The sequence below is a fragment of the Eucyclogobius newberryi genome, unplaced genomic scaffold, assembly GCF_026437365.1.
Source record: "Eucyclogobius newberryi isolate DKJ021-1_F unplaced genomic scaffold, fEucNew1.0.hap1 SCAF_129, whole genome shotgun sequence".
Lineage (NCBI taxonomy): Eukaryota > Metazoa > Chordata > Actinopteri > Gobiiformes > Gobiidae > Eucyclogobius > Eucyclogobius newberryi.
The window spans coordinates 54,965-77,171 of record NW_027315756.1 but is presented as its reverse complement, the minus strand read 5'-3'; the positions used below and the strand labels follow the sequence as shown (position 1 = coordinate 77,171).

Below are 22,207 nucleotides of genomic sequence, written 5' to 3'. Positions count from 1 at the left end.
CTCACTAAACCCCGCCTCCTACAGCTGTTCCTTGTGTGTTTAACTCACTAAACCCCGCCTCCTACAGCTGTTCCTTGTGTGTTTAACTCACTAAACCCCGCCTCCTACAGCTGTTCCTTGTGTGTTTAACTCACTAAACCCCGCCTCCTACAGCTGTTCCTTGTGTTTTTAACTCACTAAACCCCGCCTCCTACAGCTGTTCCTTGTGTGTTTAACTCACTAAACCCCGCCTCCTACAGCTGTTCCTTGTGTGTTTAACTCACTAAACCCCGCCTCCTACAGCTGTTCCTTGTGTGTTTAACTCACTAAACCCCGCCTCCTACAGCTGATCTGTGTTTACGTCTGTGCAGAAGGGCAGAAAAAGGAGGCGGGAAACTGGAGAAGTCCAAGGCCGACTTCTCGCTCACGTCTTTGCCCGGACGTTTCTCGCCACAGAAAAGGTAACGTCCGAACACAGGGCTCACGGTTACTACGGTTACTACGGTGCATGAAGTCATGATGAACAGCCTGGTTTTCTCTGTGTTTAGTCGGACGCCCGCTCGCTCCAGGCTGAGGGAGGTGCTGAGCGAGAGTTCTCCTGAGAGCGAAGAGGAGGAGGAGCAGCTGGAGAGACATCCAGAGGCCAGCGCTGACCTGCCCTCGGAGCAGCTGAGGCTGCAGAAGCTCATCAAATACCTGCGGGTACGGGCTCTTCTTCGGGCTCTTCTTCGGGCTCTTCCTCGGGCTCTTCTTCGGGCTCTTCATCGGGCTCTTCTTCGGGCTCTTCTTCGGGCTCTTCTTCGGGCTCTTCTTCGGGCTGTTCATCGGGCTCTTCATCGGGCTCTTCTTCGGGCTCTTCTTCGGGCTCTTCCTCGGGCTCTTCCTCGGGCTCTTCTTCGGGCTCTTCTTCGGGCTCTTCTTCGGGCTCTTCTTCGGGCTCTTCATCGGGCTCTTCTTCGGGCTCTTCTTCGGGCTCTTCATCGGGCTCTTCTTCGGGCTCTTCATCGGGCTCTTCATCGGGCTCTTCTTCGGGCTCTTCTTCGGGCTCTTCATCGGGCTCTTCTTCGGGCTCTTCATCGGGCTCTTCTTCGGGCTCTTCTTCGGGCTCTTCATCGGGCTCTTCTTCGGGCTCTTCATCGGGCTCTTCTTCGGGCTCTTCCTCGGGCTCTTCATCGGGCTCTTCCTCGGGCTCCTCCTCGGGCTCTTCATCGGGCTCTTCTTCGGGCTCTTCTTCGGGCTCTTCTTCGGGCTCTTCTTCGGGCTGTTCATCGGGCTCTTCATCGGGCTCTTCTTCGGGCTCTTCTTCGGGCTCTTCCTCGGGCTCTTCCTCGGGCTCTTCTTCGGGCTCTTCTTCGGGCTCTTCATCGGGCTCTTCTTCGGGCTCTTCTTCGGGCTCTTCCTCGGGCTCTTCCTCGGGCTCTTCTTCGGGCTCTTCATCGGGCTCTTCTTCGGGCTCTTCTTCGGGCTCTTCTTCGGGCTCTTCTTCGGGCTGTTCATAGGGCTCTTCATCGGGCTCTTCTTCGGGCTCTTCTTCGGGCTCTTCCTCGGGCTCTTCTTCGGGCTCTTCTTCGGGCTCTTCATCGGGCTCTTCCTCGGGCTCTTCTTCGGGCTCTTCATCGGGCTCTTCTTCGGGCTCTTCTTCGGGCTCTTCATCGGGCTCTTCTTCGGGCTCTTCATCGGGCTCTTCATCGGGCTCTTCATCGGGCTCTTCTTCGGGCTCTTCATCGGGCTCTTCATCGGGCTCTTCATCGGGCTCTTCTTCGGGCTCTTCATCGGGCTCTTCTTCGGGCTCTTCTTCGGGCTCTTCTTCGGGCTCTTCATCGGGCTCTTCTTCGGGCTCTTCATCGGGCTCTTCTTCGGGCTCTTCTTCGGGCCCTTCTTCGGGCTCTTCTTCGGACTCTTCATCGGGCTCTTCATCGGGCTCTTCTTCGGGCTCTTCATCGGGCTCTTCATCGGGCTCTTCTTCGGGCTCTTCTTCGGGCTCTTCATCGGGCTCTTCTTCGGGCTCTTCATCGGGCTCTTCATCGGGCTCTTCTTCGGGCTCTTCATCGGGCTCTTCATCGGGCTCTTCATCGGGCTCTTCATCGGGCTCTTCACCGGGCTCTTCTTCGGGCTCTTCTTCGGGCTCTTCATCGGGCTCTTCATCGGGCTCTTCTTCAGGCTCTTCATCTGGCTCTTCTTCAGGCTCTTCTTCAGGCTCTTCATCTGGCTCTTCTTCGGGCTCTTCTTCGGGCTCTTCATCGGGCTCTTCCTCGGGCTCTTCTTCGGGCTCTTCATCGGGCTCTTCTTCGGGCTCTTCTTCGGGCTCTTCATCGGGCTCTTCTTCGGGCTCTTCTTCGGGCTCTTCATCGGGCTCTTCTTCGGGCTCTTCATCGGGCTCTTCTTCGGGCTCTTCATCGGGCTCTTCATCGGGCTCTTCTTCGGGCTCTTCTTCGGGCTCTTCATCGGGCTCTTCATCGGGCTCTTCATCGGGCTCTTCTTCGGGCTCTTCTTCGGGCTCTTCATCGGGCTCTTCTTCGGGCTGTTCATCGGGCTCTTCATCGGGCTCTTCTTCGGGCTCTTCTTCGGGCTCTTCCTCGGGCTCTTCCTCGGGCTCTTCTTCGGGCTCTTCTTCGGGCTCTTCTTCGGGCTCTTCTTCGGGCTCTTCATCGGGCTCTTCATCGGGCTCTTCTTCGGGCTCTTCTTCGGGCTCTTCTTCGGGCTCTTCTTCTGGCTCTTCTTCGGGCTCTTCTTCGGGCTCTTCTTCGGGCTCTTCTTCGGGCTCTTCTTCGGGCTCTTCATCGGGCTCTTCTTCGGGCTCTTCTTCGGGCTCTTCTTCGGGCTCTTCATCGGGCTCTTCTTCGGGCTCTTCTTCGGGCTCTTCTTCGGGCTCTTCTTCGGGCTCTTCTTCGGGCTCTTCATCGGGCTCTTCATCGGGCTCTTCTTCGGGCTCTTCTTCGGGCTCTTCCTCGGGCTCTTCTTCGGGCTCTTCATCGGGCTCTTCTTCGGGCTCTTCTTCGGGCTCTTCTTCGGGCTCTTCTTCGGGCTGTTCATCGGGCTCTTCATCGGGCTCTTCTTCGGGCTCTTCTTCGGGCTCTTCCTCGGGCTCTTCCTCGGGCTCTTCTTCGGGCTCTTCTTCGGGCTCTTCTTCGGGCTCTTCTTCGGGCTCTTCATCGGGCTCTTCTTCGGGCTCTTCTTCGGGCTCTTCATCGGGCTCTTCTTCGGGCTCTTCATCGGGCTCTTCATCGGGCTCTTCTTCGGGCTCTTCTTCGGGCTCTTCATCGGGCTCTTCTTCGGGCTCTTCATCGGGCTCTTCTTCGGGCTCTTCTTCGGGCTCTTCATCGGGCTCTTCTTCGGGCTCTTCATCGGGCTCTTCTTCGGGCTCTTCCTCGGGCTCTTCATCGGGCTCTTCCTCGGGCTCCTCCTCGGGCTCTTCATCGGGCTCTTCTTCGGGCTCTTCTTCGGGCTCTTCTTCGGGCTCTTCTTCGGGCTGTTCATCGGGCTCTTCATCGGGCTCTTCTTCGGGCTCTTCTTCGGGCTCTTCCTCGGGCTCTTCCTCGGGCTCTTCTTCGGGCTCTTCTTCGGGCTCTTCATCGGGCTCTTCTTCGGGCTCTTCTTCGGGCTCTTCCTCGGGCTCTTCCTCGGGCTCTTCTTCGGGCTCTTCTTCGGGCTCTTCCTCGGGCTCTTCCTCGGGCTCTTCTTCGGGCTCTTCATCGGGCTCTTCTTCGGGCTCTTCTTCGGGCTCTTCCTCGGGCTCTTCTTCGGGCTCTTCTTCGGGCTCTTCATCGGGCTCTTCCTCGGGCTCTTCTTCGGGCTCTTCATCGGGCTCTTCTTCGGGCTCTTCTTCGGGCTCTTCATCGGGCTCTTCTTCGGGCTCTTCATCGGGCTCTTCATCGGGCTCTTCTTCGGGCTCTTCATCGGGCTCTTCATCGGGCTCTTCATCGGGCTCTTCTTCGGGCTCTTCATCGGGCTCTTCTTCGGGCTCTTCTTCGGGCTCTTCTTCGGGCTCTTCATCGGGCTCTTCTTCGGGCTCTTCATCGGGCTCTTCTTCGGGCTCTTCTTCGGGCCCTTCTTCGGGCACTTCTTCGGACTCTTCATCGGGCTCTTCATCGGGCTCTTCTTCGGGCTCTTCATCGGGCTCTTCATCGGGCTCTTCTTCGGGCTCTTCTTCGGGCTCTTCATCGGGCTCTTCTTCGGGCTCTTCATCGGGCTCTTCATCGGGCTCTTCTTCGGGCTCTTCATCGGGCTCTTCATCGGGCTCTTCATCGGGCTCTTCATCGGGCTCTTCACCGGGCTCTTCTTCGGGCTCTTCTTCGGGCTCTTCATCGGGCTCTTCATCGGGCTCTTCTTCAGGCTCTTCATCTGGCTCTTCTTCAGGCTCTTCTTCAGGCTCTTCTTCAGGCTCTTCATCTGGCTCTTCTTCGGGCTCTTCTTCGGGCTCTTCATCGGGCTCTTCCTCGGGCTCTTCTTCGGGCTCTTCATCGGGCTCTTCTTCGGGCTCTTCTTCGGGCTCTTCATCGGGCTCTTCTTCGGGCTCTTCTTCGGGCTCTTCATCGGGCTCTTCTTCGGGCTCTTCATCGGGCTCTTCTTCGGGCTCTTCATCGGGCTCTTCATCGGGCTCTTCTTCGGGCTCTTCTTCGGGCTCTTCTTCGGGCTCTTCATCGGGCTCTTCATCGGGCTCTTCTTCGGGCTCTTCATCGGGCTCTTCATCGGGCTCTTCTTCGGGCTCTTCATCGGGCTCTTCTTCGGGCTCTTCTTCGGGCTCTTCATCGGGCTCTTCTTCGGGCTCTTCTTCGGGCTCTTATTCGGGCTCTTCTTCGGGCTCTTCATCGGGCTCCTCATCGGGTTCTTCTTCGGGCTCTTCTTCGGGCTCTTCTTCGGGCTCTTCTTCGGGCTCTTCATCGGGCTCTTCTTCGGGCTCTTCTTCGGGCTCTTCTTCGGGCTCTTCTTCGGGCTCTTCATCGGGCTCTTCATCGGGCTCTTCTTCAGGCTCTTCATCTGGCTCTTCTTCAGGCTCTTCTTCAGGCTCTTCTTCAGGCTCTTCATCTGGCTCTTCTTCGGGCTCTTCTTCGGGCTCTTCATCGGGCTCTTCCTCGGGCTCTTCTTCGGGCTCTTCATCGGGCTCTTCTTCGGGCTCTTCTTCGGGCTCTTCATCGGGCTCTTCTTCGGGCTCTTCTTCGGGCTCTTCATCGGGCTCTTCTTCGGGCTCTTCATCGGGCTCTTCTTCGGGCTCTTCATCGGGCTCTTCATCGGGCTCTTCATCGGGCTCTTCATCGGGCTCTTCTTCGGGCTCTTCTTCGGGCTCTTCATCGGGCTCTTCTTCGGGCTGTTCATCGGGCTCTTCATCGGGCTCTTCTTCAGGCTCTTCTTCGGGCTCTTCCTCGGGCTCTTCCTCGGGCTCTTCCTCGGGCTCTTCTTCGGGCTCTTCATCGGGCTCTTCTTCGGGCTCTTCTTCGGGCTCTTCATCGGGCTCTTCTTCGGGCTCTTCTTCGGGCTCTTCATCGGGCTCTTCTTCGGGCTCTTCATCGGGCTCTTCTTCGGGCTCTTCTTCGGGCTCTTCATCGGGCTCTTCATCGGGCTCTTCATCGGGCTCTTCTTCGGGCTCTTCTTCGGGCTCTTCATCGGGCTCTTCTTCGGGCTGTTCATCGGGCTCTTCATCGGGCTCTTCTTCAGGCTCTTCTTCGGGCTCTTCCTCGGGCTCTTCCTCGGGCTCTTCTTCGGGCTCTTCTTCGGGCTCTTCTTCGGGCTCTTCTTCGGGCTCTTCATCGGGCTCTTCATCGGGCTCTTCTTCGGGCTCTTCATCGGGCTCTTCTTCGGGCTCTTCTTCGGGCTCTTCATCGGGCTCTTCTTCGGGCTCTTCTTCGGGCTCTTATTCGGGCTCTTCTTCGGGCTCTTCATCGGGCTCCTCATCGGGTTCTTCTTCGGGCTCTTCTTCGGGCTCTTCTTCGGGCTCTTCTTCGGGCTCTTCATCGGGCTCTTCTTCGGGCTCTTCTTCGGGCTCTTCTTCGGGCTCTTCTTCGGGCTCTTCATCGGGCTCTTCATCGGGCTCTTCTTCAGGCTCTTCATCTGGCTCTTCTTCAGGCTCTTCTTCAGGCTCTTCTTCAGGCTCTTCATCTGGCTCTTCTTCGGGCTCTTCTTCGGGCTCTTCATCGGGCTCTTCCTCGGGCTCTTCTTCGGGCTCTTCATCGGGCTCTTCTTCGGGCTCTTCTTCGGGCTCTTCATCGGGCTCTTCTTCGGGCGCTTCTTCGGGCTCTTCATCGGGCTCTTCTTCGGGCTCTTCATCGGGCTCTTCTTCGGGCTCTTCATCGGGCTCTTCATCGGGCTCTTCTTCGGGCTCTTCTTCGGGCTCTTCTTCGGGCTCTTCTTCGGGCTGTTCATCGGGCTCTTCATCGGGCTCTTCATCGGGCTCTTCTTCGGGCTCTTCTTCGGGCTCTTCCTCGGGCTCTTCCTCGGGCTCTTCTTCGGGCTCTTCATCGGGCTCTTCTTCGGGCTGTTCATCGGGCTCTTCATCGGGCTCTTCTTCGGGCTCTTCTTCGGGCTCTTCTTCGGGCTCTTCCTCGGGCTCTTCCTCGGGCTCTTCTTCGGGCTCTTCTTCGGGCTCTTCTTCTGGCTCTTCTTCGGGCTCTTCATCGGGCTCTTCATCGGGCTCTTCTTCGGGCTCTTCTTCGGGCTCTTCATCGGGCTCTTCTTCGGGCTCTTCTTCGGGCTCTTATTCGGGCTCTTCTTCGGGCTCTTCATCGGGCTCTTCTTCGGGCTCTTCTTCGGGCTCTTCTTCGGGCTCTTCTTCGGGCTCTTCTTCGGGCTCTTCTTCGGTTCTTCATCGGGCTCTTCTTCGGGCTCTTCTTCGGGCTCTTCATCGGGCTCTTCATCGGGCTCTTCATCGGGCTCTTCTTCGGGCTCTTCTTCGGGCTCTTCTTCGGGCTCTTCTTCGGGCTCTTCATCGGGCTCTTCTTGGGGCTCTTCTTCGGGCTCTTCTTCGGGCTGTTCATCGGGCTCTTCATCGGGCTCTTCTTCGGGCTCTTCTTCGGGCTCTTCCTCGGGCTCTTCCTCGGGCTCTTCCACGGGCTCTTCTTCGGGCTCTTCTTCGGGCTCTTCTTCGGGCTCTTCATCGGGCTCTTCATCGGGCTCTTCATCGGGCTCTTCATCGGGCTCTTCTTCGGGCTCTTCTTCGGGCTCTTCTTCGGGCTCTTCATCGGGCTCTTCTTCGGGCTCTTCTTCGGGCTCTTCTTCGGGCTCTTCATCGGGCTCTTCATCGGGCTCTTCTTCGGGCTCTTCTTCGGGCTCTTCTTCGGGCTCTTCTTCGGGCTCTTCATCGGGCTCTTCTTCGGGCTCTTCTTCGGGCTCTTCTTCGGGCTCTTCATCGGGCTCTTCATCGGGCTCTTCTTCAGGCTCTTCTTCAGGCTCTTCATCTGGCTCTTCTTCGGGCTCTTCTTCGGGCTCTTCTTCAGGCTCTTCATCGGGCTCTTCTTCGGGCTCTTCATCGGGCTCTTCTTCGGGCTCTTCTTCGGGCTCTTCTTCGGGCTCTTCATCGGGCTCTTCTTCGGGCTCTTCTTCGGGCTCTTCTTCGGGCTCTTCTTCGGGCTCTTCTTCGGGCTCTTCATCGGGCTCTTCTTCGGGCTCTTCTTCGGGCTCTTCATCTGGCTCTTCTTCAGGCTCTTCTTCAGGCTCTTCTTCAGGCTCTTCATCTGGCTCTTCTTCGGGCTCTTCTTCGGGCTCTTCATCGGGCTCTTCCTCGGGCTCTTCTTCGGGCTCTTCATCGGGCTCTTCTTCGGGCTCTTCTTCGGGCTCTTCATCGGGCTCTTCTTCGGGCTCTTCATCGGGCTCTTCTTCGGGCTCTTCATCGGGCTCTTCATCGGGCTCTTCTTCGGGCTCTTCATCGGGCTCTTCATCGGGCTCTTCTTCGGGCTCTTCTTCGGGCTGTTCATCGGGCTCTTCTTCGGGCTCTTCATCGGGCTCTTCATCGGGCTCTTCTTCGGGCTCTTCATCGGGCTCTTCTTCGGGCTCTTCATCGGGCTCTTCTTCGGGCTCTTCTTCGGGCTCTTCCTCGGGCTCTTCCTCGGGCTCTTCTTCGGGCTCTTCATCGGGCTCTTCTTCGGGCTGTTCATCGGGCTCTTCATCGGGCTCTTCTTCGGGCTCTTCTTCGGGCTCTTCCTCGGGCTCTTCCTCGGGCTCTTCTTCGGGCTCTTCTTCGGGCTCTTCATCGGGCTCTTCATCGGGCTCTTCTTCGGGCTCTTCTTCGGGCTCTTCATCGGGCTCTTCTTCGGGCTCTTCTTCGGGCTCTTCTTCGGGCTCTTCATCGGGCTCTTCTTCGGGCTCTTATTCGGGCTCTTATTCGGGCTCTTCTTCGGGCTCTTCGGGCTCTTCTTCGGGCTCTTCATCGGGCTCTTCTTCGGGCTCTTCTTCGGGCTCTTCTTCGGGCTCTTCTTCGGGCTCTTCTTCGGGCTCTTCTTCGGGCTCTTCTTCGGGCTCTTCATCGGGCTCTTCTTCGGGCTCTTCTTCGGGCTCTTCTTCGGGCTCTTCTTCGGGCTCTTCATCGGGCTCTTCTTCGGGCTCTTCTTCGGGTTCTTCTTCGGGCTCTTCATCGGGCTCTTCATCGGGCTCTTCTTCAGGCTCTTCTTCAGGCTCTTCTTCAGGCTCTTCTTCAGGCTCTTCTTCTGGTCGTATTGGTGACCACAGGGCTGTGACCTCAGATAAAACAAGTTGCTACACAATAGAATACAAATATTTAAAACTAAAAGCCATTTCACGCTAGAGAAGAGACGGCGGAGGCTCTGAAGGTGTTGTGTTGTCCAGGAGGGCGATCAGACGGTGACGGTGCTGACCATGTGCTCTCTGATGGAGCTGGACCTGCAGCAGGAGACGTTTCAGCTGGCCATCAGGGACCTGGGCGGCCTGGACGTTCTCCTCAACATCCTGGACACCAAAGAGATCCGCTGCATTGTGAGTGAACGGACGAGTCGCAGGCCGAGCACACACTTCCCCGCAAGAACCTTCAAACACACGACGTTCTCCTCCGCAGATCGGGGCCCTGAAGATCCTGCGTGTGGTCAGCCAAAGCGCTCAGATCCAGCGCTTCATGGTGAAGATGCGCGGCGTCCAGAGTCTGGTGCCGCTGCTGGACATCACTCTGCCGGAGCTGCAGGCGCTGGCGGCCGACACCCTGGCCAACGTCGCCAAGTTCCGCAAGGCCAGGAGGACGGTGCGGCACTGCGGCGGCATCGACAAGCTGGTGAGAGGAGATGGGAGGAGTCGGGAGGAGGAGTCAGGAGGAGGAGTCAGGAGGAGGAGTCAGGAGGAGGAGTCAGGAGGAGGAGTCAGGAGAAGCCATTAGGAAGAGTCAGGAGGACGGTGCGGCACATCGACAAGCTGGTGAGAGGAGATGGGAGGAGGAGTCAGGAGGAGGAGTTAAGAGGAGGAGTCAGGAGGAGGGGTTAGGAAGAGTCAGGAGGAGTCAGGAGGAGGAGTCAGGTGAAGCCATTAGGAGGAGTCAGGAGGACGGTGCGGCACATCGACAAACTGGTGAGAGGAGTCAGGAGGAGGAGTTAAGAGGAGGAGTCAGGAGGAGGAGTCAGGAGGAGGAGTCAGGAAGAGGAGTCAGGATGAGGAGTCAGGAGGAGGAGTCAGGAGGAGGAGTCAGGAGGACTCAGGAGGAGAGGAGTTAGAAGGAGGGGTCAGGAGGAGGAGTCAGGAGGAGGAGTCAGGAGGAGGAGTCAGGAGGAGGAGTCAGGAGGAGGAGTCAGGATGAGGAGTCAGGAGGAGGAGTCAGGAGGAGGAGTCAGGAGGAGGAGTCAGGAGGAGGAGTCAGGAGCAGGTGTCAGGAGGAGGAGTCAGGAGGAGGAGTCAGGAGGAGGAGTCAGGAGGAGGAGTCAGGAGCAGGTGTCAGGAGGAGGAGTCAAGAGGAAGAGTCAGGAGGAGGAGTTAAGAGGAGGAGTCAGGAGCAGGTGTCAGGAGGAGGAGTCAGGAGGAGGAGTCAGGAGGAGGAGTCAGGAGGAGGAGTCAGGAGCAGGTGTCAGGAGGAGGAGTCAGGAGGAGGAGTCAGGAGCAGGTGTCAGGAGGAGGAGTCAAGAGGAAGAGTCAGGAGGAGGAGTCAGGAGGAGGAGTCAGGAGGAGGAGTCAGGAAGAGGAGTCAGGAGCAGGTGTCAGGAGGAGGAGTCAAGAGGAAGAGTCAGGAGGAGGAGTTAAGAGGAGGAGTCAGGAGCAGGTGTCAGGAGGAGGAGTCAGGAGGAGGAGTCAGGAGGAGGAGTCAGGAGGAGGAGTCAGGAGCAGGTGTCAGGAGGAGGAGTCAGGAGGAGGAGTCAGGAGCAGGTGTCAGGAGGAGGAGTCAGGAGGAGGAGTCAGGAGGAGGAGTCAGGAGGACTTACTGCAGTATTTGAATATGAAGTATTCATTAAGCTGTGTCAAAAGTAATAATAGTAATAATAATAATTGGACGTTTGGAGGAACACATTCCGTTGACACTGCGATACTTTTTCCGTGTTCTCAGTGACTTAAACTTGCTTCACGAGGTTGTATTTGCAGTACGTGTCGAGTGTGGCCACGCCCCCCCGTAACCCCGCCCTCCGTGTGCAGGTGAGGCTCCTGGACTGCGCCCCGGGCTCCGAGCTGGGCGTGGAGGCGGCGCGCTGCGGGGCCCTGGCTCTGTGGAGCTGCAGCCGAAGCACCAGGAACAAGGAGGCCATCCGCAGGGCCGGCGGGATCCCCCTACTGGGCCGCCTGCTGCACTCGCCGCACGTGGACATGCTCGTCCCCGTGATCGGGACGCTGCAGGAGTGCGCCTCCGAGGTAACCCGCCGACCACTGGGCCTTCGGGGTCCATTCACCTCCCACTGAGCCGGAGGACACGCGCTTTCACCTGGTTCAAGGTCGACTTTTCTCTAAGAACTCCACACTGTTCGGTCTTTTCTCTTGTCCGAGTTGGTTGACCGGACAAGAGTGACCGACCGTCCCTCTTGAGGTGGTCCTGCACAGCTCCTCAGGCTCCTCCCCCTCGTCCCCTACGTTCAGACCATCTCCCACTTTCCCACCGACGTCACTTAAATCATAAAAAGTCAGATTTACAATGAAAACACGATCCAAAAACAATCCAGACGTGTAGTTATGGAGCGTCTTGAGTCCGTTCCTACACGTTCGACCGATCTTGTTGGTCACCATAGAAACGACTTAAAGTCACAAGATCAACCTCGCAAATTTGAGCCCAATGTCAGAAAATATCGGAGGCTAAATGTAAAATGTTGTGCGTCTTGGAAAAAGCCTGTAGGAAACGGTGATGAACAGGGTGCGATCAGTGGAGTCCAAACGTGCGCCGAGGCCCGGGCGGGTGCGTTTGTCTTATCTCAGCCTCTTCAGCGCCAACACTTCAGTCTTAGAGCCTTAAAGCCAGGTCTGTCCCTCCAAAATGTTGCTTACTTTGGATACGATGGTAGAGAATCTGCAACAAAGAGTACTTCCCAGGATAACGTGAAGATCGAGGTCAACATGCACGATCCTTGTGGGAAACGAGAGAACACGAGTCGTCGCCCTTCAGAAGCTCCTTGAGAAGGTTTGCGTTACGTGTCGCTCTGAACGTTGAGTCTTTTGTGGCAGGAGAGCTACAGAGACGCCATCCGGAGCGAGGGCATGATCGAGGACCTGGTGAAGAACCTGAGTAGCCGAAGCGAGGAGCTGCAGATGCACTCGGCCAGCGCCATCTTCAAGGTCTGACGCTGATTTATTTGATTCAAGTCATTCAAGGTCGGTCAATCAGTCGGACACGCCCCCAGGACTGACCCAAGGGCCACGCGGTCACTAGTCATAGTTTACTCCAGTGTTAGTCATGGTTTACTCCAGTGTTAGTCATGGTTTACTCCAGTGTTAGTCATGGTTTACTCCAGTGTTAGTCATGGTTTACTCCAGCGTTAGTCATGGTTTACTCCAGTGTTAGTCATGGTTTACTCCAGTGTTAATCCCGGTTTACTCCAGTGTTAGTCATGGTTTACTCCAGCGTTAGTCATGGTTTACTCCAGTGTTAGTCATGGTTTACTCCAGTGTTAATCCCGGTTTACTCAAGTGTTAGTCATGGTTTACTCCAGTGTTAGTCATGGTTTACTCCAGTGTTAATCCCGGTTTACTCCAGTGTTAGTCATGGTTTACTCCAGTGTTAGTCATAGTTTACTCCAGTGTTAGTCATGGTTTACTCCAGTGTTAATCCCGGTTTACTCCAGTGTTAGTCATGGTTTGCTCCAGTGTTAGTCATGGTTTACTCCAGCGTTAGTCATGGTTTACTCCAGTGTTAATCCCGGTTTACTCCAGTGTTAGTCATGGTTTACTCCAGTGTTAGTCATGGTTTACTCCAGTGTTAGTCATGGTTTACTCCAGTGTTAATCCCGGTTTACTCCAGTGTTAGTCATGGTTTACTCCAGCGTTAGTCATGGTTTACTCCAGTGTTAGTCATGGTTTACTCCAGTGTTAGTCATAGTTTACTCCAGTGTTAGTCATGGTTTACTCCAGTGTTAATCCCGGTTTACTCCAGTGTTAGTCATGGTTTGCTCCAGTGTTAGTCATGGTTTACTCCAGCGTTAGTCATGGTTTACTCCAGTGTTAATCCCGGTTTACTCCAGTGTTAGTCATGGTTTACTCCAGTGTTAGTCATGGTTTACTCCAGCGTTAGTCATGGTTTACTCCAGTGTTAGTCATGGTTTACTCCAGTGTTAATCCCGGTTTACTCCAGTGTTAGTCATGGTTTACTCCAGTGTTAGTCATGGTTTACTCCAGTGTTAGTCATGGTTTACTCCAGTGTTAATCCCGGTTTACTCCAGTGTTAGTCATGGTTTACTCCAGCGTTAGTCATGGTTTACTCCAGTGTTAGTCATGGTTTACTCCAGTGTTAATCCCGGTTTACTCCAGTGTTAGTCATGGTTTACTCCAGTGTTAGTCATGGTTTACTCCAGAGTTAGTCATGGTTTACTCCAGTGTTAGTCATGGTTTACTCCAGTATTAGTCATGGTTTACTCCAGTGTTAATCCCGGTTTACTCCAGTGTTAGTCATGGTTTACTCCAGTGTTAATCCCGGTTTACTCCAGTGTTAGTCATGGTTTACTCCAGTGTTAGTCATGGTTTACTCCAGTGTTAGTCATGGTTTACTCCAGTGTTAGTCATGGTTTACTCCAGCGTTAGTCATGGTTTACTCTAGCGTTAGTCATGGTTTACTCCAGTGTTAGTCATGGTTTACTCCAGTGTTAGTCATGGTTTACTCCAGTGTTAGTCATGGTTTACTCCAGAGTTAGTCATGGTTTACTCCAGCGTTAGTCATGGTTTACTCCAGTGTTAGTCATGGTTTACTCCAGTGTTAGTCATGGTTTACTCCAGTGTTAGTCATGGTTTACTCCAGTGTTAGTCATGGTTTACTCCAGTATTAGTCATGGTTTACTCCAGTGTTAATCCCGGTTTACTCCAGTGTTAGTCATGGTTTACTCCAGTGTTAGTCATGGTTTACTCCAGTGTTAGTCATGGTTTACTCCAGCGTTAGTCATGGTTTACTCTAGCGTTAGTCATGGTTTACTCCAGCGTTAGTCATGGTTTACTCCAGTGTTAGTCATGGTTTACTCCAGCGTTAGTCATGGTTTACTCCAGCGTTAGTCATGGTTTACTCCAGCGTTAGTCATGGTTTACTCTAGCGTTAGTCATGGTTTACTCCAGCGTTAGTCATGGTTTACTCCAGTGTTAGTCATGGTTTACTCCAGCGTTAGTCATGGTTTACTCCAGTGTTAATCCCGGTTTACTCCAGTGTTAGTCATGGTTTACTCCAGCGTTAGTCATGGTTTACTCCAGCGTTAGTCATGGTTTACTCCAGTGTTAGTCATGGTTTACTCCAGTGTTAGTCATGGTTTACTCCAGTGTTAATCCCGGTTTACTCCAGTGTTAGTCATGGTTTACTCCAGTGTTAGTCATGGTTTACTCCAGCGTTAGTCATGGTTTACTCCAGCGTTAGTCATGGTTTACTCCAGTGTTAGTCATGGTTTACTCCAGCGTTAGTCATGGTTTACTCCAGCGTTAGTCATGGTTTACTCCAGTGTTAATCCCGGTTTACTCCAGTGTTAGTCATGGTTTACTCCAGTGTTAGTCATGGTTTACTCCAGTGTTAGTCATGGTTTACTCCAGCGTTAGTCATGGTTTACTCCAGCGTTAGTCATGGTTTACTCCAGTGTTAGTCATGGTTTACTCCAGCGTTAGTCCCGGTTTACTCCCGTGTTAGTCCTGGTTTATGTAAAGTTAATTGTGTTGTGTCGTTAGTGTGCAGAGGATGAGAAGACTCGAGATCTCATCCATCAGTTCAAAGGACCTCAGCGTCTGGCTCTGCTGCTCAGTAAAGCTGAGAACAAGCAGCTTTTAGCCGCCGCCACAGGAGCCATCTGGAAATGCTCCCTCAGCCAGAAGAACGTCACCAAGTAAGGCTCAGCAACAAGGGAGGCTCAGCAACAAGGGAGGCTCAGCAACAAGGGAGGCTCAGGAACAAGTTAGGCTCAGCAACAAGTAAGGCTCAGCAACAAGTGAGGATCAGCAACAAGTGAGGCTCAGCAACAAGTGAGGCTCAGCAACAAGTGAGGCTCAGGAACAAGTGAGGCTCAGCAACAAGGGAAGCTCAGCAACAAGTGAGGCTCAGCAACAAGTGAGGCTCAGCAACAAGTGAGGCTCAGGAACAAGTGAGGCTCAGCAACAAGGGAGGCTCAGCAACAAGTGAGGCTCAGCAACAAGTAAGGCTCAGCAACAAGTGAGGCTCAGCAACAAGTGAGGCTCAGCAACAAGTGAGGCTCAGCAACAAGTGAGGCTCAGCAACAAGTGAGGCTCAGCAACAAGTGAGGCTCAGGAACAAGTGAGGCTCAGCAACAAGTGAGGCTCAGGAACAAGTTAGGCTCAGCAACAAGTAAGGCTCAGCAACAAGTGAGGCTCAGCAACAAGTGAGGCTCAGCAACAAGGGAGGCTCAGCAACAAGTGAGGCTCAGCAACAAGTGAGGCTCAGCAACAAGTGAGGCTCAGGAACAAGTGATGCTCAGGAACAAGGGAGGCTCAGGAACAAGTGAGGCTCAGGAACAAGTTAGGCGCAGGAACAAGTGAGGCTCAGGAACAAGCGAGGCTCAGGAACAAGCGAGGCTCAGGAACAAGTGAGGCTCAGCAAGAAGTGAGGCTCAGGAACAAGTGAGGCTCAGGAACAAGTGAGGCTCAGGAACAAGTGAGGCTCAGGAACAAGTGAAGCTCAGGAACAAGGGAGGCTCAGGAACAAGTGAGGCTCAGGAACAAGTGAGGCTCAGGAACAAGTTAGGCTCAGGAACAAGTGAGGCTCAGGAACAAGCGAGGCTCCTGAGCAGTCCTCCGTCTACAAGGCCCTTCTTGTCCCTGAGTAAATGTGTGCTCCTGCTCCGGAAGGTTCCAGGAGTTCCACGTGCTGGAGAAGCTGGTGTCGCTGATGTCCGAGCAGCCGGAGGAGGTTCTGGTGAACGTGGTGGCGGCGCTCGGGGAGTTCGCCAAGATCCCGTCCAACAAAGCCGTGATCGGGCGGAGCGGCGGCGTCGAGCGGCTGGTGCGGCTGCTTACGGGCAGGAACCAGGTCCGAGCCGGGTTCTGGGGCCACACCCAGAAGCTCCTTTAGAAACTTTAGAACTTTAAAGACACTCCAGTTCAACCAAGTCAGAATATACATTGTTGGCGTGCTCGCTTATGAAAGAAAGGGCAAGAATCAAAAATAGTTAGAATGAATCAAATGTTTAATCCCTGCCATGTACAAGTCTAATACAGATAAACAGAGCTCGCTTACCATCAGATATTAGGTGGAATATGGCGGTTGACGCCTTCTCCCAGTGTATTTCCATGAGCTTTTTCGCACGTCCGTGTCCTTGGAGTCTGCAGTGTCTCCGGGCAGGTGTCCTTCCTTAGTAGGAGTATGTGTTGTGCGTATGAGGAGTTAACCCTAGTTTAATACAGTCTAAACTTAATATAGTTGGCTATACTTTTAATACAGTCTCGTGAAGTGAATATAGTTGATTACACAATATAATAATGGTTAACATATTTAGATTCCCCTTCACCATCGATGATTTTTAAAAAAGTATTCCATGCCAATCATCCAGAGTCCACCCATGTCTGAGCTGTTCTCGTTTGCTCTCCGATGCAGGCGCTGCTGGTGAACGTGACCAGGACTTTGGGCGTCTGTGCCACCGACATGTCCAACATGGTGTAAGTGTCAGGAGTCACAACACGGCAGGCAAGAACCCAATAGCACGACACAGGAAACAGTTCAGGTGTAGAAATAGGGTTTCAATTACCAGCAGAGGTCAAACGAGGTAGTAACTCGCGTAGCAAACAAATCCAGTAGGAGCAGCAAAAGAGAATGTCCGAAGTCCAAAAGGGCAGGTCAATACAGGGACTGGCAGGGCCAGGATCTGAATGACAGGTGCTGGAAGCTACGGAAACACACTAGACAATCTGGCAAAGAACTGAGGGAAATAGACCGGTGCATATACTGAGGCGGGGCGGGCCGAGAGTGGCAGAGTCTCCTCTCTGATTGGCTGGCTGATGCTGAACACTCAAAGCTTTCTGATTGGTTGTTGCGCTACTGGTGGGGATTGACCAATGAAAAAAAAAAAACTAAAGCCTGGCTGAGATTCACTCACACTTTTGACATCAAATTGAAACACTGCCATGTTTTATCTCAGTAAAACAAGAGGTCCCGTAACACAAAGGCGGTCGTGTTTGACAAAGTGCCTTGACTCGTCGTGTCTCCTGCAGGATCATCGATCAGCTGGACGGACTGCGCCTGGTCTGGTCCCTCCTGAAGAACCCCAGTCCTGAGGTCCAGTCCAGCGCCGCCTGGGCCTTGTGCCCCATCATCCAGAACGGGAAGGTACTCACTCCTGTTTTCACCTACCCCCTATCCCCACCCACATCCCTGTGCTTAGTTGAGATTTATTTTGTATTATTTTTAAAACCAAGACTCAGAGTGACCGCGTTTGTTTAAAAATTACGTTCAGCAGCCGCTCTTCGAAAGTAAAGACACAAATACAAATCCGCTGCTCGTTACGTTGAAATGTCACTACGGGCTTATCGCTATGAAGAGGCGGGGCTTGTTGTTAAGTGAACGGACTTCTCTGACTCAGCCGTTTCAGATCAGTATTCCAGTTTAGAACGCACAAAAGGTAAAATGGCGAGCTGCAAATATCGTAGGTCGACAGAAACTCATAGAAAGAACATCATTTATCTCACTTGTCCTTTTGTGGTTTGCCTCAGGACGTGGGCGAGTCCATGCGGCGTCTCATCGGAGGCTTTCAGCTCCTCATCAAGCTGCTCAAGTCCACCAACAACCAGGTAACTGTGCAACAACCAGGTAACTGCGCAACAACCAGGTAACTGCGCAACAACCAGGTAACTGCGCAACAACCAGGTAACTGTGCAACAACCAGGTAACTGCGCAACAACCAGGTAACTGCGCAACAACCAGGTAACTGCGCAACAACCAGGTAACTGCGCAACAACCAGGTAACTGCGCAACAACCAGGTAACTGCGCAACAACCAGGTAACTGCGCAACAACCAGGTAACTGCGCAACAACCAGGTAACTGCGCAACAACCAGGTAACTGCGCAACAACCAGGTAACTGCGCAACAACCAGGTAACTGCGCAACAACCAGGTAACTGCGCAACAACCAGGTAACTGCGCAACAACCAGGTAACTGCGCAACAACCAGGTAACTGTGCAACAACCAGGTAACTGTGCAACAACCAGGTAACTGCGCAACAACCAGGTAACTGCGCAACAACCAGGTAACTGCGCAACAACAAGGTAACTGCGCAACAACCAGGTAACTGCGCAACAACAAGGTAACTGCGCAACAACCAGGTAACTGCGCAACAACCAGGTAACTGCGGTCCGAGTGGGAAACGCCCCTCTCATGCCGTCAGAGTTAAGCCCAAAATGTTCCAAAAAACCAGAACGACACGGGAGGCGGTTATTTTACTCACACGAGGAGAGTGTGCCGGAGGTCTCAGGAGGTCTCAGGAGGTCTCAGGAGGTCTCAGGAGGTCTCAGGACGTCTCAGGAGGTCTCAGGAGGTCTCAGGTGGTCTCAGGACATCTCTTGAGTTCTCAGGAGGTCTCAGGAGGTCTCAGGAGGTTTCAGGAGGTCTCAGGACATCTCAGGAGGTCTCAGAAGGTCTCAGGAGACAGTTATTTTACTCACACGAGCAGAGTATGCTGGAGGTCTCAGTCACAGGACGTCCTAAACATCTCTGAGCTCTCTCTGTATCTCAGTTTTATTGGTTGAGAGTTTTGAAGTCCAGGGTCAAAGGGCAAAAGACACTCCACATGTGGTTAATGGTCCCAACAATGTTAGTTTGTTTAGACGGCTTCTTATCATGGCCAGGTTTAAACAGCATATATCTTTAAAATAAAACAAATTAAACAAAACAATAAAACAATAAGAATGAAAATTTAAAAATTTAAAAATCAATAAATTAAAAAATTAAAAAATTAAAAAATTTAAAAATTTAAAAATTTAAAAATTTAAAAATTTAAAAATTTAAAAATTTAAAAATTTAAAAATTTAAAAATTTAAAAATTGTATTTAAAAAAAATAATACAATTTTAAAATGACCAATTATTTACATAATAATAATCATAAAAAAAAATCCTTCACATATAAACTGAAAATAAGCGGGCCCAGAATCAAGCCCTGTGGTAGTAAAGCGGTTGATCAGTGTATTAATGATCAACACAAAAACACTTACATGAGATTGTACGTTCATGGTTTTATATCGATACAAATGATGAGACCAATGATTTATTCACGTTTTATTCCATCACACGTGACCCGGCCTTTTCTAAAATTGCGGCGAAGGAGTCGTGTGTCGTAATGTGTTTCCCAGAGTCTAATTAACGAGGCTTTTGAGATGGAATGAGGTTATTAGCGTTTCCTCGGACGCTGAAAAGGACGAGCGACGACTTTACCTTCGCTGCCTTTAAGTCGTCCTTCAGAGCCGCTGCGTCTGTTCTCAAGAGCGTCTCCCACACTCGTATATTGTAACTGGTCTGATCTGTGGAAGAGCGTTGTGGTGAATGAGTTCACAATCGACTGAACAAATGAGGTCTTTTTGTACGACCAGAGAACCAGTGCCATGAGCAAAAGACGGCTAGAGTTGGGAATATTTTACAGTTGAAGAAATGTTTGTGATGCGACATTTGTATTACGAGCAACGGTAACTTCAGAATCAGAATCAGAAAAACTGTATTGCCATTGTCAAATAACAAAATGAACAAACATAGGATTTAATGTAACACAAAACAATAAAACAATGAATAAGTCATAAAAAAATAAGAATAAAAAAAATTAATCAAATAAATAAAATAAAATAAAATAAAATTAAATTAAATTAAATTAAATTAAATTAAATTAAATTAAATTAAATTAAATTAAATTAGATAAATAAAGACGAGTGCCCTGCGACGAGTTGGCCACTGTCCAGGGTGAACCCCGCCTAAGGCCCAAAGTCACTGGGATAGGCTCCAGTCACCCGCGACCCCAAAAAGGGAAAAAGTGGTAGAAAATGAAAAATGAATAAAAAAGAAAGAAATAACTTGAAAAAAAGAATTTAAGAAATCCTTCACATATAAACTGAACAGTAGCGGGCCCAGAATCAAGCCCTGTGGTACACCGTGGTTGATCAGTGTATTAATAGTGGCAGGTCTACTCTCTGCCCCGTGTGATACCAGTTTATGTGACGTCCTGGTGTAAATGTCCCGCTGTGGTCTCCGTGTGGGCAGGTCCTGGCCAGCGTCTGCGCCGTCATCGCTAAAATCACAGAGGACAAAGAGGAGAACGTGGCTCTTCTGACGGACTACGGCGTGGTGCCTCTGCTGGCCAACCTCACCAGCACCGTGAGTCTGAAACCAACTCGCCTTCAGCCCCAACGCGATGCAGGGGCGGGGCTCGCCTCGGGGTCCGCGGCACGGGAAAAGTCGATAAATGTGACGAAGCAAAAGATTATCAGCAGCGCAGCCGTGACTTATCAATGAAGGAAAGCTTTCTTTAGGTGTTGAGTAAAAAGGAGCTTCCTCTTTCTCGAATCTCGGTGGTTTTTCTTGTGCTTCGGTTTGCGCGGTCAACCCCGTCGCCAAACCGCTCAGACCGAGTGCGCCCGGCTTGAAGCGCCCGCTACAGGTCGGACGACTCATTGAACTGAAACACAGTCAAGATAAATATATTTAGAATTTTGATGTCACTTCCTGTATGAGTGTCCCTGGTGTGATGTCACTTCCTGTATGAGTGTCCCTGGTGTGATGTCACTTCCTGTATGAGTGTCCCTGGTGTGATGTCACTTCCTGTATGAGTGTCCCTGGTGTGATGTCACTTCCTGTATGAGTGTCCCTGGTGTGATGTCACTTCCTGTATGAGTGTCCCTGGTGTGATTTCACTTCCTGTATGAGTGTCCCTGGTGTGATGTCACTTCCTGTATGAGTGTCCCTGGTGTGATGTCACTTCCTGTATGAGTGTCCCTTGTGTGATGTCACTTCCTGTACGAGTGTCCCTGGTGTGATGTCACTTCCTGTACGAGTGTCCCTGGTGTGATGTCACTTCCTGTACGAGTGTCCCTGGTGTGATGTCACTTCCTGTATGAGTGCCCCTGGTGTGATGTCACTTCCTGTATGAGTGTCCCTGGTGTGATGTCACTTCCTGTATGAGTGTCCCTGGTGTGATTTCACTTCCTGTATGAGTGTCACTTCCTGTATGAGTGTCCCTGGTGTGATGTCACTTCCTGTCATTTTCTACAGATTTTTCAGCGTTTTCTCCACAAATACCTGCTCGATCGGTGTAAAAGTATCAATTATACAAAATCATCGAAACTTGTAACACGCGGTTTGACCCTGAGTGACGTGTGAAGTCAGACGTCAAAGTCATTCTAATCATGTCATTAAGTCATAATTAAAATTCTTCCGCAATTCTAACCGCCTCATTAAGCAATTATCTGAATATTTCCCCGTCGTCAGCGGTAACAGTTGTTATAGGACGGCAGATGAAAAATTACCTTCGTGGCATATCTACAGAAATGTTCTCTCCTCGCAGACGGATGAACGGCTGCGGCGCCACCTAGCGGAGGCCATCGCGTACTGCTGCGTGTGGAGCCAGAACCGCGCGGCGTTCGGGAACGCCGGCGCCGTGGCCCCTCTGGTCCGCTACGTGAAGTCGGACAACGGCGCGGTGCACGAGACGACGGTGGTGGCGCTGTACCAGCTCTCCAAGGACGTGGACAACTGCGTCAGCCTGCACTCCAACGGCGTGGTCCAGGTGCGGGCGCCGCCAGAGCTCGGAACCTGCCGGCGTGTCGGGGCATCCGGGTCAAAACTGACCCGTCTCTCTGTCCTCTGTGTCGCAGCCGCTCCTGGAGCTGATGGGACACGATGACGAGGGCGTGGCTTTCATGGCGGCCGGCTGCGTCAGGAACATCCGAATGCTCGCCAACGCCAACAAGCTCAGCAAGTGGATCGACTGAACTGGACCTGGACCTGGACCTGGACCTGGACCTGGACCTGGACCTGGACCTGGACCTGGACCTGGGTCTGGTCTGGACCTGGTCTGGACCTGGACCTGGACCTGGACCTGGACCTGGACCTGGTCTGGACCTGGTCTGGACCTGGACCTGGACCTGGACCTGGACCTGGTCTGGGTCTGGACCTGGTCTGGACCTGGACCTGGTCTGGACCTGGTCTGGACCTGGACCTGGACCTGGTCTGGACCTGGTCTGGACCTGGTCTGGACCTGGACCTGGTCTGGACCTGGTCTGGACCTGGTCTGGACCTGGTCTGACCTGGTCTGGACCTGGACCTGGTCTGGACCTGGTCTGACCTGGTCTGGACCTGGTCTGGACCTGGTCTGGACCTGGACCTGGACCTGGTCTGGACCTGGACCTGGGTCTGGGTCTGGGTCTGGACCTGGTCTGGACCTGGACCTGGTCTGGACCTGGTCTGGACCTGGTCTGACCTGGTCTGGACCTGGTCTGGACCTGGTCTGGACCTGGTCTGACCTGGTCTGGACCTGGTCTGGACCTGGACCTGGTCTGGACCTGGTCTGGACCTGGTCTGGACCTGGTCTGACCTGGTCTGGACCTGGTCTGGACCTGGACCTGGTCTGGACCTGGTCTGGACCTGGTCTGGACCTGGACCTGGTCTGGACCTGGTCTGGACCTGGTCTGACCTGGTCTGGACCTGGTCTGGACCTGGTCTGACCTGG

General features: G+C 52.9%; 1 protein-coding gene and 1 pseudogene across 1 annotated transcript; one reads left to right on the top strand and one right to left on the bottom strand.

Annotated features, from left to right (window-relative positions):
* Positions 1-305: 305 nt before the first annotated feature.
* On the bottom strand, positions 306-2,064 carry LOC140357555 (uncharacterized; annotated as a pseudogene).
* LOC140357559 (outer dynein arm-docking complex subunit 2-like) lies at positions 563-21,725 on the top strand. Its single transcript, XM_072442084.1, has 13 exons — positions 563-681; positions 8,752-8,898; positions 8,978-9,187; positions 10,528-10,740; positions 11,542-11,652; positions 14,227-14,381; positions 15,358-15,538; positions 16,103-16,164; positions 16,717-16,831; positions 17,215-17,292; positions 19,744-19,857; positions 21,044-21,265; positions 21,354-21,725. The coding sequence occupies exons 2-13, from the start codon at positions 8,782-8,784 to the stop codon at positions 21,468-21,470; spliced, it is 1,695 nt and encodes a 564-aa protein (XP_072298185.1). The 5' UTR covers positions 563-681; positions 8,752-8,781; the 3' UTR covers positions 21,471-21,725.
* Positions 21,726-22,207: the final 482 nt, after the last annotated feature.